The sequence below is a fragment of the Mizuhopecten yessoensis genome, unplaced genomic scaffold (genome assembly GCF_002113885.1).
Source record: "Mizuhopecten yessoensis strain PY_sf001 unplaced genomic scaffold, ASM211388v2 scaffold8657, whole genome shotgun sequence".
NCBI lineage: Eukaryota > Metazoa > Mollusca > Bivalvia > Pectinida > Pectinidae > Mizuhopecten > Mizuhopecten yessoensis.
This window is the reverse complement of record NW_018407656.1, coordinates 274,051-291,429: the sequence shown is the minus strand read 5'-3', so window position 1 is coordinate 291,429 and position 17,379 is coordinate 274,051. Positions and strand designations below refer to the sequence as shown.

Sequence of the window (17,379 nt, the reverse complement as noted above, 5' to 3'; positions counted from 1 at the left end):
GCACTGAAAGACGAGTAAGTCTATTTTTGAAAAGGATAGCAGAATAAATCCTAATAATACAATCTACAGAAATAAAGGTGACTAGTACAGCAGGGAGGTCACAGTGAGTCAGTGTGAGGAAATAATTTGGCATTAGGGGCGATAGATTTTTGTAGATTGATGTCACTTGACATTGAAATGGCACAACATCTCTAAGAGTAGGCAGCTGGAAATTGCATGAAATTGTGTTATTTTCCCAGCCGAGAAAACTATTGACATTCAACTTCCAAGATTTGCTATAAGCAGATCAATAGCGACATGATTAATGCCCCGTTGATAAAACAGTTGGTCCCTGCCTGGAGCTAACTTCAGATGACAGTTATACAATTATAATCTGTTGAAAATGATAAGCCGACAAGTTCAGTTCACAAGGTACAGTGCAAACACTTCAGAATACAAGAGAAACAAAGATTCTAAGAGGGGTAAATACACTTAATGCTTGTATACATGGCTATAGAAACTCCACTTTCTCGAAAGTAAAAGAGGCCCATTGGGCCTGCATCATTCAATTCATCTTGTATAATTTTTTATTTTTTTCTCAATAACGCCTGTTATAAAACCCCAGTGACTTTGATTGTAATTATCGTTCATTAGTTTCAGATCTTTGAAAGAAAGAATAAAATTGACCTCTAGATAAGCTATGTAGGTCAAGGTCAATTATTTGCCAAACTTGATTGCCTTTTATCCCAGTATGCTACCTACCAAAAGCAATGACTTAAAGCCATATAGTTCTTTAGAAGAGGTTGTTTAAAGTAAAACAATTGATGCAGAATAGAGGCAACACTGTTCATGTACCATTCCATAGGCTATTACAATTGGTCCTCTACATTGAACAAACTAAACTGGTTTCTTAAAATGTATTCAATAACTGAAAGCATCTAGATGGTAATTAAGTTACACCTAAAATGAGATACTTTATAGCTTATCAGATAATATTGAACTCTCCATTTAAATTGGTTGCATTAGATTCTTTAAGACTTCTATATATACAGGCGATAGGAGTATGAGCACTTACTGCATCAGTTGAGGTCTTCACGCCTGTAATCTCTTGGACATAAATGTACTTAGTCACCCTGATGATGCTGAGCACTACAGCTCTCTCAATCAATATCAATGCATTCATATGTAATACAAGATTTCAACAAAAAACTTTTCAAACTTTTGGCGCCGGAAGTCTACAGCATGGCATTATCTGTAAAAAATCTGACAGCAAGAGAAATTGTCGGATATTCTATCTAGATTAAGGTGCGAAAGGAAAGTGTGAACATTACCAAGTTATATCCACTCCGGAGCGTTTTATAATACAACAGCCCTCCACTTGGTCACTGACACTATACGCCCCGTTTGATCTAACATAAGCCATATGCAGGATGGTTAAAATCAATAGGCATATGTCTCATACAGCATGAAGTGTATTGTTTGTTATTGAAGATTAAAGATATATGCGAACTACAGGATTTGAAGGAAAATAGGAAAATACTGCTTCTTAGCTGACAAATGGTCTTGCAATCATACACAGGAAATCAGTGGCCTTCCGGATACACATAGAAATCAGTGGCCCTCCGGATACACATAGAAACCAGTGGCCCTCCGGATACACATAGAAACCAGTGGTCCTTAACAATTAGATAAATAAACCAGGGGTCCTAATTTATATATAATCATATAAATATAACTGAAAGGACCTTCAATTTATATTACACTTAACATTAGGGCACTTCAGATAAACATTGAAACCAATGTATGCACAAAAAAACAGAAACCATGCTGAAACCAGTGGTCCTTAATAAGATATAAACAGAAACCGTTGTCCACAAGATATCGCACAAACCATAGATCCTCCAGATATACACACAAACCAGTGATACTCCAGATATACACACAAACCAGTGATACTCCAGATATACACACAAACCAGTGATACTCCAGATATATACACAAACCAGTGATGCTCCAGATATACACACAAACCAGTGATGCTCCAGATATATACACAAACCAGTGATACTCCAGATATACACACAAACCAGTCATACTCCAGATATACACCCAAACCAGTGATACTCCAGATACACACACAAACCAGTGATACTCCGGATATATACACAAACCAGTGATGCTCCAGATACATACACAAACCAGTGATACTCCAAATATATACACAAACCAGTGATACTCCAAATATATACACAAACCAGTGATATACTCCAGATATATACACAACCCAGTGATACTCCAGATATCCACACAAACCAGTGATACTCCTGATATACACACAAACCAGTGATCCTCCAGATATATACACAAACCAATGATACCCCAGATATATATACACAAACCAGTGATACTGCAGATATACACACAAACCAGTGACACTCCAGATATACACACAAACCAGTGATACTCCAGATATATACACGAAAACAAGTGATACTCCAGATATACACACAAACCAGTGATACTCCAGATATATACACAAACCAGTGATACGCCAGATATACACACAAACCAGTGATACATACTCCAGATATATACACAAACCAGTGATGCTCCAGATATATACACACAAACCAGTGATGCTCCAGATATATACACAAACCAGTGATTCTCCAGATATATATACACAAAACAGTGATACTCCAGATATATACACAAACCGGTGATACTCCAGATATATACACACAAACTAGTGATACTCCAGATATATACACACAAGCCAGTGATACTCCAGATATATACACACAAGCCAGTGATACTCCAGATATATACACACAAGCCAGTGATACTCCAGATATATACACACAAGCCAGTGATACTCCAGATATATACACACAGACCAGTGATACTCCAGATATATACACACAGACCAGTGATACTCCAGATATATACACAAACCGGTGATACTCCAGATATATACACAAACCCGTGATACTCCTAATATACCCACAAACCAGTGATACTCCAGATATATATCCACAAACCAGTGATACTCCAGATATATACACGAACCAGTGATACTCCAGATATATACACGAAAACAAGTGATACTCCAGAAATACACACAAACCAGTGATGCTCCAGATATATACACAAACCAGTGATTCTCCAGATATATATACACAAAACAGTGATACTCCAGATATATACACAAAACAAAGATACTCCACATATATACACAAACCAGTGATACTCCACATATATACACAAACCAGTGATACTCCAAATATATACACAAACCAGTGATACTCCAAATATATACACAAACCAGTGATACTCCAAATATATACACAAACCAGTGATACTCCAAATATATACACACAAACCAGTGATACTCCTGATATATACATGTACACACACCAGTGATACTCCAGATATACCCACAAACCAGTGATACTCCTGATATATACATGTACACACACCAGTGATACTCCAGATATACCCACAAACCAGTGATACTCCTGATATATATACACAAACCAGTGATACTCCAAATATATACACACAAACCAGTGATACTCCTGATATATACATGTACACACACCAGTGATACTCCAGATATACCCACAAACCAGTGATACTCCTGATATATACACAAACCAGTGATACTCCGGATATATACACAAACCAGTGATACTCGAGAGATATACACACAAACCAGTGATACTCCGGATATATACACAAACCAGTGATACTCCACATATATACACAAACCAGTGATACTCCAAATATATACACAAACCAGTGATACTCCAAATATATACACACAAACCAGTGATACTCGAGATATATACACAAACCAGTGATACTCCAGTTATACACACAAACCAGTGATACTCCAGCTATACACACAAACCAGTGATACTCCAGCTATACACACAAACCAGTGATACTCCAGGTATATACACAAACCAGTGATACTCCAGTTATACACACAAACCAGTGATACTCCAGCTATACACACAAACCAGTGATACTCCAGGTATATACACAAACCAGTGATACTCCAGAAGATATACACACAAACCAGTGATACTCCGGATATATACACAAACCAGTGATACTCCGGATATATACACAAACCCGTGATACTCCTAATATACCCACAAACCAGTGATACTCCAGATATATTCACAAACCAGTGATACTCCAGATATACCCACAAACCAGTGATACTCCTGATATATATACACAAACCAGTGATACTCCTGATATACACACAAACCAGTGATACTCCAGGTATATACACACAAACCAGTGATACTCCTGATATATATACACAAACCAGTGATACTCCTGATATATACATGTACACACACCAGTGATACTCCAGATATACCCACAAACCAGTGATACTCCTGATATATACATGTACACACACCAGTGATACTCCAGATATACCCACAAACCAGTGATACTCCTGATATATACACAAACCAGTGATACTCCGGATATATACACAAACCCGTGATACTCCTAATATACCCACAAACCAGTGATACTCCAGATATATATACAAACCAGTGATACTCCAGATATATATCCACAAACCAGTGATACTCCAGATATATATACAAACCAGTGATACTCCAGATATATATACAAACCAGTGATACTCCAGATATATATACAAACCAGTGATACTCCAGATATATATCCACAAACCAGTGATACTCCAGATATATATACAAACCAGTGATACTCCAGATATATATACAAACCAGTGATACTCCAGATATATACACGAACCAGTGATACTCCAGATATATACACAAACCAATGATACTCCAGATATATATACACAAACCAGGGATACTCCAGATATACACACAAACCAGCGATACTCCAGATATATACACACAAACCAGTGATAATCCAGATATACACAAAAACTATAGATACTCCAGATATATACACAAACCAGTTATACTCCAGATATATACACAAACCAGTTATACTCCAGATATATACACAAACCAGTTATACTCCAGATATATACACAAACCAGTGATTCTCCAGATATATATACACAAAACAGTGATACTCCAGATATATACACAAACCAGTGATACTCCTGATATATACATGTACACAAACCAGTGATACTCCAGATATACACACAAACCAGTGATACTCCAGATATATACACAAACCAGTGATACTCCAGATATATACGCGAAAACCAGTGATACTCCAGATATACACACAAACCAGTGATACTCCAGATATATACACAAACCAGTGATACTCCTGATATATACATGTACACACACCAGTGATACTCCAGATATACCCACAAACCAGTGATACTCCTGATATATACATGTACACAAACCAGTGATACTCCAGATATACACCCAAACCAGTGATACTCCAGATATACACACCAACCAGTGATACTCCAGATATACACACAACCCAGTGATACTCCAGATATACACACAAACCAGGGATACTCCAGATATACACACAAACCAGTGGTACTCCAGATATATACACACAAACCAGTGACACTCCAGATATATACACAAACCAGTGATACTCCTGATATATACACAAACCAGAGATACTCCAGATATACACACAAACCAGTGATCCTCCTGATATATACACAAACCAGTGATACTCAGATATACACACAAACCAGTGATACTCCACATATATACACACAAACCAGTGATACTCCAGACATACACACAAACCAGTGATACTCCAGATATACACACAAACCAGTGATCCTCTGTTTAGCCAAAAGTCCTCCAATCATTAACAGAAACTAGCGATGTATTTATTACACAAGAAACTATAGGTCTTCTAGGTAACCACTGGTTTTCCAATTGTTAAAAGAAATTGGAGGTCTTCCTGATAAAATAAGAAACTTGTCCTGTAGATACAGAAATCAGCTGAATGGGATAAACTAAAATCAATATAGCTGATAAGTGCAATGTACAAAGAGTAACCGCTATGGAAGCAGATACAGTATAGGTGTGCAATCTAAATATACTGATTCCAAGAAGTGTGATCCATTCATGACTGATTTGACAACCGGGAAAGAGTGTTAGCATTATCTTTCTCCCTTGAATAGCATTATATACCCCTAAATACTAGTTCACAAGGAGTGAGATCCAAGTCTTTCTCCCGTGAATAGCATTATATACCTCCAAATACTAGTTCACAAGGAGTAAGATCCAAGTCTTTCTCCCTTGAATAGAATTATACCCCTAAATGCTAGTTCACAAGGAGTAAGATCCAAGTCTTTCTCCCTTGAATAGCATTATATACCCCTAAACTCTAGTTCACAAGGAGTAAGATCCAAGTATCTGAAGTTAAAGACATTCAATCATACCAGCGTAGAAATGCTTCTTAAATATCGGAACAATATCATACCAAAGAGCAATGTCAGGTTCAAATTCACCAAAATCAAAATCTGTTGATTTTGTCGTATTACTAAATATATATTTTTCATGCCAAACAATCATTATTTAATTTCTTAACTTAACTTATATCTCAACAAATATCAAAACATTTATGCATATTATTGTTCGTATATATTGAACTTAAATATTGAAAGCATGAAAATAACTAATGAAAGAAATATATTGAAAAATATTGAAACTGTCAACAAAAATCATTATTGATGCAAAAAAACTGGGTGAATTTGTAACCAAATACCAGCTAAACATTTCAGGAACGGGAAAAAAGGCAAGTGCAGATTATTTCCAAAACTATGTGTGAGAATAAGAGAGACTTTTAATGCCCAACACAAAGAAAACAACAACATCTCTATGGTAACACACTTACCCTCCTCAGCAGCTGATGCATATTCAAATAGAAAATGTCAAAGTTCAATGAATATTCTAATCAACAATGAATAAATTATAAAGTTGGATTAATTAATGCATTTTTTTTCATCTTAAAATATATATGAATCAAAAATGTTTGTCAATGGAATTCAACATGGAAATAATATATTTTAGAAATCTTCGCTATTTAAAAAAAAAAAAAAAAAAACATATTATACTGTCATACTATATGAAACATAATTCTATAAGAAATGCAGAAATGTATTTTTGTTTTGATAATCAGAAATGTGGGTATATAAATCAAGCACGGAAATAATATATCTTACAAATCTTACTAAATGTATTTCATTCATATATTGTAATTTTTTACAGCAATATGTTATTGAAATACTGTCAAAAATTCTGAAGGAAAAATGTCTTCAAAAGCAAATATATATATAAAGATGTATAATAAGAAACAGGACATGAGAAGGCCAGAGAGCTGATCCTGACGATCGGGATGACGTCCTGGGAATATATAGCGTAAGTCAGAATAATCAATATAGATCAACATGGTAACGATATACAACCACGATAACTCACTTAATGACACAACCGAAGATTGATTTATATAGGGTACACATGTACTGTCTCCATTGTCAATACCATCAAAAAATATATGCATTCCCAAAGAATATAAGAAAAATCCATTCTGAATAAGTGGATTACGTAAACCAAGACTTTACAATTGTGCTGTTCAGCGAAAGTAGATCTAAGAAAACCCTTGATTGGAGATATAAATAATTTTAAAATTACATGCTTCTTTTTACACTCAAAAGTGCACATTAAAATTGTAAAGATACGTTACCAGTTTTCAAATATCTTTTTTATGTTTTATTTGCACATGTGCCTTTAGAATTTTATCTTATCTTGTAACCCAGCCTATCAAATGAGTTAAATTTGAATAATCGGAGTTAAACTACTGATAAGAGAACACCAATTATGACACAACATTTTATGTTAAATACACATTACAGCATCTGACGTAGTAAATCACTTTATTTCCATATGTGCCTTTTCTGATACACATACAGTGCTGATGACAAGCTTGTTGTGGTTGTTGCAATACGCCTTCATATGATCCGTCTGGATAATACATGTATGTGACTTTTTTGCAAAAAAAATCTGTCACTTCAAACTTCGTTTAATATCATTTATTTAACTTCTATGTTTTCGATCCCCTAATGTCTGATCCCTTTACTACTCTAAAGGCAGAATTTTTTGACACTGAAAATATTTTTGCTATTTTCACAACAAATTATTCGCAATTACCGTATTTATCTGATGATAAGCCCACACCTGGTAATAATTAAGCCCACCAATAACTATTGTTAGCAGTTCTGCAGAAATGCTCATGAATGTTAAATCATTATCCTGTAATTAAGCCCGCCCTTCCACATTGAGTTGTTAATTAGGTGTTGGCCCCCTGGGCTTATTGCAGAATAATTCAGATAATATGAAATGACCCATTTTGAAATCTATATATATTACAACAGCGATGTTTCCCTGTGATGCAAACTTGTCAACATCACAAATAATGTGAAGAATCAATTTAACAAGAAAACCTCCACATCATAAATAGGAATATCTCTGCATGCACACAACAAAATTCATCTTCTACATCATCTTTGATGTCAAATATCTTTTAACCCGTGGGAGGACTCTCCTAGGTAAATATGTTGATGTTGGCACATTTTTGTAACATTAACTTCAATATACAATACACTGAGAAAGTTAAAAATTTAAATTACTAACATCAACATTTTTTTCAGTATGTTTGTTCCCACGATAACTTTTTAAAAGTGTCATCCATATCGATTCACATCATTTAGCTTCAATGATTCTCTTTTTATTCCCAGGTTGATAATATCTTATATACACCTCATGAAAAGTCAATAATTGTGCAAATTTACAATAAATAGCAGAACAAATTTAATTGCTCTGACACCTAAGTCACAATTCAATATATCAAATTTCGACAGAAATCAGTCAATTTAGCTATAAAATGACAATGACATTTTTTTTTCTGGTACCTTATCAAACATATTTATCTCATAATTTAGATGAATTTCTAGGTATTTTACTTGCATTGATCAATTTATCACTGTACTTAAAAAACTTCATATACGTACTGCATACATTACCCCCTGACAAATATCTCAATTAATATACCTATTGCAAAAAAGTTTGGCAACATTCAAATATTTGTATACTTTTAACATTGTAAATCACAGGTTTTACCTTTTTGACAGAAAAACACAGCAAATGTCTGTAACTGACATGAATGATCCAGCGCCAATGCAAATTAGTTTCGATTTTTGATATAGCATTAATGATGACCTCTGACCTTTAGTTCATGAAATAATCATTTTAAAGACAATCACATAGTTGTTTGCATATTTAGTTTTTTTCAAAATCTGTTCATAAATTAAGTTGGTGGAGTGATGTATACGTAATTGAATTGATTTACAAATTTCTATAAATAGTAATTGTGACCTTGGTTTTGACCTTGGAACCCTGAAACATAACCTTATTCGAAGTTTATTCGAAGTTTTCACGTATTAGACCATTGTATAAGGTCTAATCGAAATATTAAAAGAAGATCCTTGTCCAATGTCTAGGTGACCAGTTTTCCATGCGAGGACATTTTGGTGGTAAACAAGTTTGACGGTACATAACATGGAGCTGAGCTTGTTAAATAACAGGTCATCATTTTATGTTTAACGCACAATCATATTTACACACTTAACAAAAATACACGAATATATTATCGTAAATGGACAGCATTCATAATTAGATCATGCCTTAATTACAATCAAAATACAACACACAGATATACACTTACTGCCACCGTTCATACAACTATACACTACATGTATTTACCGTTATTAAGTGCAAAGAGTTACCAACTGTGTTTACAGTCTTTTGTATACGTGATATTTACAGAATCGCATTTCTGCTTTGATTTTGTTACGATTGCAATCATACAAGTCATGCTGATTGTACTTTGCATATTTGTTACTGCTTTATCATATACGTCATTTGGTTGTATGAACACCTGTCCCTGTCAATCATTTTACTATCAGAGATTCTTCGACATCCGTCTCAGCAAGACTTTATGCGTCACACGATAAAATACAAATTTCGCAAAGGCATACAATACTATTTCAGTAAATTATTCTCAGGTGTCAATTTATACCGCACACAAACTTATATGAGTAATAATAAGATCCTCTACCTGTGTGAATGAACGGCCTCTCGGCCATAAATCAATAGTGAAATTGAAGGCGATTCAGCACATCATTCCACATGTTAATTTTCTGTAACGCAGTTTAGCTATGTTATCAGGACAGCACAAAGAGTAATTTATATAACTATTCTCCAAACATTGGGCTTATGGCATTACCACCTGAGTTTATAACATTGCAAAAAGAGCAATGACACGTCATCGGAGCTCTTCGATGTGGCTGACTGTAGTAATAACTCCTTAATCACCCGAAGCAGAAGCCTAATTAGTGATAATTCTAGATTTTTGAAATATTTGTACAAGTAACGTAAAACGTAGCACATGTATGTAATCCGCCCAGTTATACCACCAAGTATGGACACACTCAGAACAGTAGTTTTAATGAGAAAGGTCTCCGATGATCAGACGCCATGAATAGTATGATATTATTATGCTACTGGCCAAACAACATTACCCTAAGCCTCTTTGTTATGGTTAAATGGTTTAAATAAACTTAACCTGTGACCTTTAAAGTAAGTCAAGGTCATTAATTTGAACAACTTAATAGCACTTCATCTCAGCATGCTAATACATCACCTTAGACCTCTGGATTATTCAGAAGAAGCTGCTCAGAGGTGTTAACAAATTTGATCCCTGTGACTGGATCCCGGAGAACTTGGCGAAGCTAGGTCACTCATTTGAAAATCAAATGACAGCCCTTCTTTTCAAAATGCTACTGGCCAAACTCAATCACCCTAGGCCTCTTGGATGTCCTTAAATGGCCTCTTGGTTATTAAGAAGTTGTTCCAAATTTTTTAAGGTCAAGGTCATTCATTAGAACAAATTTTTCAAACCCCTTTTGCATATCTACATACAGAAATACTAGTCTGTTGGATTCTGGAGTGTGGAAGGACAGATGGAAGGATGGAGACAAACACCATGATTACTATTGGGCACCTGTATCTCTTATGTGGGTTGGGCACCTGTATCTCTTATGTGGGTACGGCACCTGTATCTCTTATGTGGGTTGGGCACCTGTATCTCTTATGTGGGTTGGGTACCTGTATATCTTATGTGGGTTGGGCACCTGCATCTCTTATGTTGGTTGGGCACCTGTATCTCTTATGTGGGTTGGGCACCTGCATCTCTTATGTGGGTTGGGCACCTGTATCTCTTATGTGGGTTGGGTACCTGTATCTCTTATGTGGGTTGGGCACCTGTATCTCTTATGTGGGACCCTAACATGTACATTTAATCGTGTGGCAAAATGGACGACAGCATAGATATTTAGCATTGCAATGGAAAGCGATACATGGAGGTTACCCGTACCAGACAACCATTCAAAAGCCTGGTTACATTAACAGGATAACTAAACAAAACTATTGTTACAAAGTACATGACAACCAATCACTTAAATACTTAATTATTGTAAATTATACAGAACAATCAATAAAGATGCTATATAAATAATATTTGTCTATTTCACAAGAGCTAAAAGAAAACTTTTCAGACAATTTTTCTAACAACTTCAAGATCAAACAAACATTTTGAGCCAGTGTACGTAAAGGGTTTCACTTTGAGCACAGCTTTAATTAAACACAGCACCAGATATTGGTGACTTTATAAGTAAACAAAATGTCTATTTGCCCAACAAAATCAACACCTGCTTCACAATAGATCAAGCACTGAGGTTTTGTTTACATCATATATGTATGTGTGTATATGTGTGTATTAATTTATACGTATCAGAAGGAAGAATAAATAATCATTATGACTGCATACTTAAGGAAGCAACCCCATGTTTAGAAGCTACATTTTTAGGACAGGACCAGGTTGGAAACTGGGTTACTCGTTAAGTAACAATATTGCCGCTAGTTTAAAAATTACAGCATTCAAGATAGAAGCTTGATCACAACTAGATTTAAGTTATGTCATATCAACTTAGGAATACAATAATGTCACAGTAAAGATAAGAAATTTGATTTTAAAGGTCAGAAATTGGGTCACTCTGGTTCAGAATTGGGTCAAGATTAGGAATTGGGTCTTGAGCAAATTAGGACAAGAATTTAGGTGTATTACCTTATTTAGTAGTTCTAATTCTATCTGGGCTAAGGTTTCACTGGATCATCTTTAGTTACAAATCGGGTAAAATTGTGTTACGAATAAGATCCCATTTCAGTCTGTAATTGAGTCAGGCACAATTTATTTTAAAATTGGAAACTTTCATGGTGCGGAAATGTATTAACTTTTTTTTGGGGGGGGAGCAAATTCGCGTGCAAATACCCACAAATTAATATTTACATGTAACTTATAGATCAACAGAATAGATTGATTTCAAAACTATTGCCAACAAAAATCAACTTCACGCTGTGATCAGTTTAAAGATCTCGAGTCACAAGATGACACCATTCCACTATTACAGTTTAACACTTACACTTGGGATCTTACAAAAGAATGTGGGTCAATTCAGCTAGCATCATAGGAACAGGGTCAGAGATTCAACTTGTTTTCTAAAATATCATGAAACTTATTTTCAAATTGTCCTAATTTAAGTCTGGTATTGTCATAATATTACAAGCTCACAGTGGCCAAATTCTTTTCTTAACTGCCCGAGGTTAAGGATTACATAGACTCATAAATAGGGTTGTGATTTGTGTCACAGTTATCTCACAATAAATCCTTCCTTATAATATGTCTACAGTGCATTCTTGTGTACTTTTCAACAGTTTCATTAATACATTAATGTTATGAAGATAAGGTTTATCTAAAAAGATCATATTTGTTATGACCTACATAAAAACAATTATATACCAATACCTTTGAATTGAAATACTAAATCTATTTTCAATACAAGTACGTATGTGGGCAGTAGATCTAGACACAAACATGACATACAAGCTGGTGATTTCTAATACAAATATGTACACCACAGCTATAGGGGCTGGAACACACACATAAAATCAGTGACTTTGTTAGCTAGAAGTTAAAATGAGTAACAATTTTTTAAAGTAAAATTGTAAACATTTCCTAGTCAAAAGACTGACCTACTTATAAACATACGACTCTTAACCATTGTAATGTACAGTTGTGGGATCGCACAACGTTACACGATGTGCGGTGTACGCACGATGTGTGCACGGTGTGTGAACGGTGTGTGCACGATGGGCGAACGATAAAAAGCTGGACGATCATTGCTTGCGCACATATGTGCGCACGATGGACGGACGTTGTGCGATAACAATCGTGGTTGGTGTAAATTGAGAAATGCCTTAACAATTTATACGGTTTTGTGTTTAAACATATAAACTTGATGTTTACGTATGTTTCTATATTCTAGCAACATCTATAAACTGATATAATTATCTTTCTGTCTATACATTCTTATATTTAGAAATTGTGTTTTCTGTGTTTTTAAACAAACTTAATCGTCACATGTAAAATTACAACACAATCCCGTATACAGGTAAACATAACCACTTTGTACATGTACCTGGACCGTAGTTTTCTACCCGCCTGGGGCACTTACGTAACTCGTCGGGTAAGGCCGGGGGTGTGAAAATCCAGGTGAAGGGGAGCCATAGGCAAACGAATGCAAATAACAAATACTATTCATTACGGTCAAACGGTATCGCATATCAGCTCTGTGTGTCAGGCACTGGTCAGGTAAAACTCCGGACACTCATAAAATTGTTATTTACCTGTTCTGTTACCTTGGAGCCAAACCCATTCTTGACAGCCTTACGGTCGCTGTAATACTGTGTAACACGCATTGTGAAATTGTGTAATCTTGATTATTGTGATGAGAAATTACAGATATATACACAGTGTACATTATCGTATACAAGCTTTCCGTATTTTTGTCATTCCGTAATTTTGATCTACAAATGATACCAAATCGCACAGTTGTGCGGAGAGAATCGCACAACGGGGCGAACGATTGCTAAATCGCACAGTTGTGCGCACCATGTGTGGACGATGTGCGGACGGTGTGTGAACGATGTATGCACGGTGTGCGCACGCTATTTTTGGTGCGTTGTGCGGTCCCACAACTGTACAAAGTTTAAATACCCTGTTTGTACACCAATTCAATAGTTTATTTCAGTAAATCAAGTTACTAAAATACTTCTGTACCAGATCTATTCCAGTAAACATATCATATGACTGTAAATTATACGATAAAACCAACTATTTGATTTATGATCAGTTCCAATAATTCAAAAACGTAAACCCATAGCTGTCAACCCTCCCTCATTAGGAGGGAGACTCCCTCATTTTGACCAAAATTTACAGATATCCCTCAAAACTCCCTCATTCAAATCCAAACTCACACAAACCTAAAATCTAAATCCTGTGGTCAAATTATCCCCTAGTTACTACAGGATGTGTGTAATGATCATAACAGGTGTGTCTGAAACAAATGATCTCCTAGTTACTACAGGGTGTGTGTAATGATCATAACAGGTGTGTCTGAAACAAATGATCTCCTAGTTACTACAGGGTGTGTGTAATGATCATAACAGGTGTGTCTGAATCAAATGATCTCCTAGTTACTACAGGGTGTGTGTAATGATCATAACAGGTGTGTCTGAATCAAATGATCTCCTAGTTACTACAGGGTGTGTGTAATGATCATAACAGGTGTGTCTGAATCAAATGATCTCCTAGTTACTACAGGGTGTGTGTAATGATCATAACAGGTGTGTCTGAATCAAATGATCTCCTAGTTACTACAGGGTGTGTGTAATGATCATAACAGGTGTGTCTGAATCAAATGATCTCCTAGTTACTACAGGGTGTGTGTAATGATCATAACAGGTGTGTCTGAATCAAATGATCTCCTAGTTACTACAGGGTGTGTGTAATGATCATAACAGGTGTGTCTGAATCAAATGATCTCCTAGTTACTACAGGGTGTGTGTAATGATCATAACAGGTGTGTCTGAATCAAATGATCTCCTAGTTACTACAGGGTGTGTGTAATGATCATAACAGGTGTGTCTGAATCAAATGATCTCCTAGTTACTACAGGGTGTGTGTAATGATCATAACAGGTGTGTCTGAATCAAATGATCTCCTAGTTACTACAGGGTGTGTGTAATGATCATAACAGGTGTGTCTGAATCAAATGATCTCCTAGTTACTACAGGGTGTGTGTAATGATCATAACAGGTGTGTCTGAATCAAATGATCTCCTAGTTACTACAGGGTGTGTGTAATGATCATAACAGGTGTGTCTGAATCAAATGATCTCCTAGTTACTACAGGGTGTGTGTAATGATCATAACAGGTGTGTCTGAATCAAATGATCTCCTAGTTACTACAGGGTGTGTGTAATGATCATAACAGGTGTGTCTGAATCAAATGATCTCCTAGTTACTACAGGGTGTGTGTAATGATCATAACAGGTGTGTCTGAATCAAATGATCTCCTAGTTACTACAGGGTGTGTGTAATGATCATAACAGGTGTGTCTGAATCAAATGATCTCCTAGTTACTACAGGGTGTGTGTAATGATCATAACAGGTGTGTCTGAATCAAATGATCTCCTAGTTACTACAGGGTGTGTGTAATGATCATAACAGGTGTGTCTGAATCAAATGATCTCCTAGTTACTACAGGGTGTGTGTAATGATCATAACAGGTGTGTCTGAATCAAATGATCTCCTAGTTACTACAGGGTGTGTGTAATGATCATAACAGGTGTGTCTGAATCAAATGATCTCCTAGTTACTACAGGGTGTGTGTAATGATCATAACAGGTGTGTCTGAATCAAATGATCTCCTAGTTACTACAGGGTGTGTGTAATGATCATAACAGGTGTGTCTGAATCAAATGATCTCCTAGTTACTACAGGGTGTGTGTAATGATCATAACAGGTGTGTCTGAATCAAATGATCTCCTAGTTACTACAGGGTGTGTGTAATGATCATAACAGGTGTGTCTGAATCAAATGATCTCCTAGTTACTACAGGGTGTGTGTAATGATCATAACAGGTGTGTCTGAATCAAATGATCTCCTAGTTACTACAGGGTGTGTGTAATGATCATAACAGGTGTGTCTGAATCAAATTATCTCCTAGTTACTACAGGGGGTGTGTAATGATCATTACAGGTGTGTCTGAATCAAATGATCTCCTAGTTACTACATAGTGTGTGTAATGATCATAACAGGGGTGTCTGAATCAAATTATCTCCTCGTTACTACAGGGGGTGTGTAATGATCATTACTGGTGTGTCTGAATCAAATGATCTCCTAGTTACTACAGAGTGAGTGTAATGATCATAACAGGTGTGTCTTAATCAAATGATCTCCTAGTTACTACAGAGTGTGTGTAATGATTATAACAGGTGTGTCTGAATAAAAAAATCCCCTAGTTAACTACTACGTATACAGGATGTGTGTAATGATCATAACAAGTGTGTCTGAATCAAATTAAGGCTTTAATGAAGTTATTTCGATACATAAAAAGAGTAAGATAAATTAAGGCAAGCAGTTTAAGTCGCGTTTCACGCACTTTCTCCCTCGTTGGAAATGTGAAATGAGGGAGATCTCCATCATTGGAGGTTTCCGAGATTGACACCTATGGAAACCCACGTAAGCATAACACTCATGTTTAAACAAAGTGCCTTTACTGTGAAACCCTTCTTCCTCCGTTCATCGAATAATTTTCTTGGTCCCAATCGTGTTCTTCACTCATTCACCCCTGAAAACACATTTGAACTCTTTCAATTCAAAGGTTGGAATGTTCATTATGAAATTTCAGGGGTGAATGAGTTTATTTTAAAGTAACCTCATATTACTTAAACAGCCATTGCTCAGATGTCCATTGTTCCCCGAGCTTTATCAGTCAAACTTGGTATTTATCCTATCCATAAATGGAACAGGAAGTCACGCCTGGGTATAAAAATGAACCTACTGCACACCATCAATTTGTCCCAAGGGTCAGACTGCAGTCCATCCTCGTTGTATCTTTACAGGTGTCAGCAGCCGGAGGTCAGATTTTTAGGGTTTGGTTTGGTTTGGTTTAATTATGTTTAACATCCATTAACAGCCAAGGTCATTTAATTATTATAAGGACGTGTCTCCATGTGTGTAGTGTATGCGTGCTTGCATGTGTGTATGCAGGAGACAGGGTATCTTAGTGTACTTATAGTACGTGTTATCTCACTGAAATGCCATGCCGAAGGCACCCAGCAAAACAACACCCCAGCCCCTACACACACCCCGGTCACATTATACTGACAACGGGTGAACCAGTTGTTGACATTCCCCT

General features: G+C 36.0%; 1 protein-coding gene across 16 annotated transcripts in view; it reads right to left on the bottom strand.

The window, feature by feature from the left end:
- LOC110456312 (protein unc-13 homolog B-like) overlaps positions 1-17,379 on the bottom strand; it is a 206,445-nt gene that overhangs the window by 173,632 nt on the left and 15,434 nt on the right. For 15 of the 16 annotated variants that reach the window (XM_021506965.1, XM_021506978.1, XM_021506962.1 and 12 more), the window contains exon 3: positions 6,838-6,849. The exons of the other annotated variant lie outside the window; for it this stretch is intronic. In XM_021506965.1, the coding sequence (XP_021362640.1) occupies positions 6,838-6,849 (12 nt within the window). The remainder of the gene's footprint in view (positions 1-6,837; positions 6,850-17,379) is intronic. 16 annotated transcript variants of the gene reach the window in all.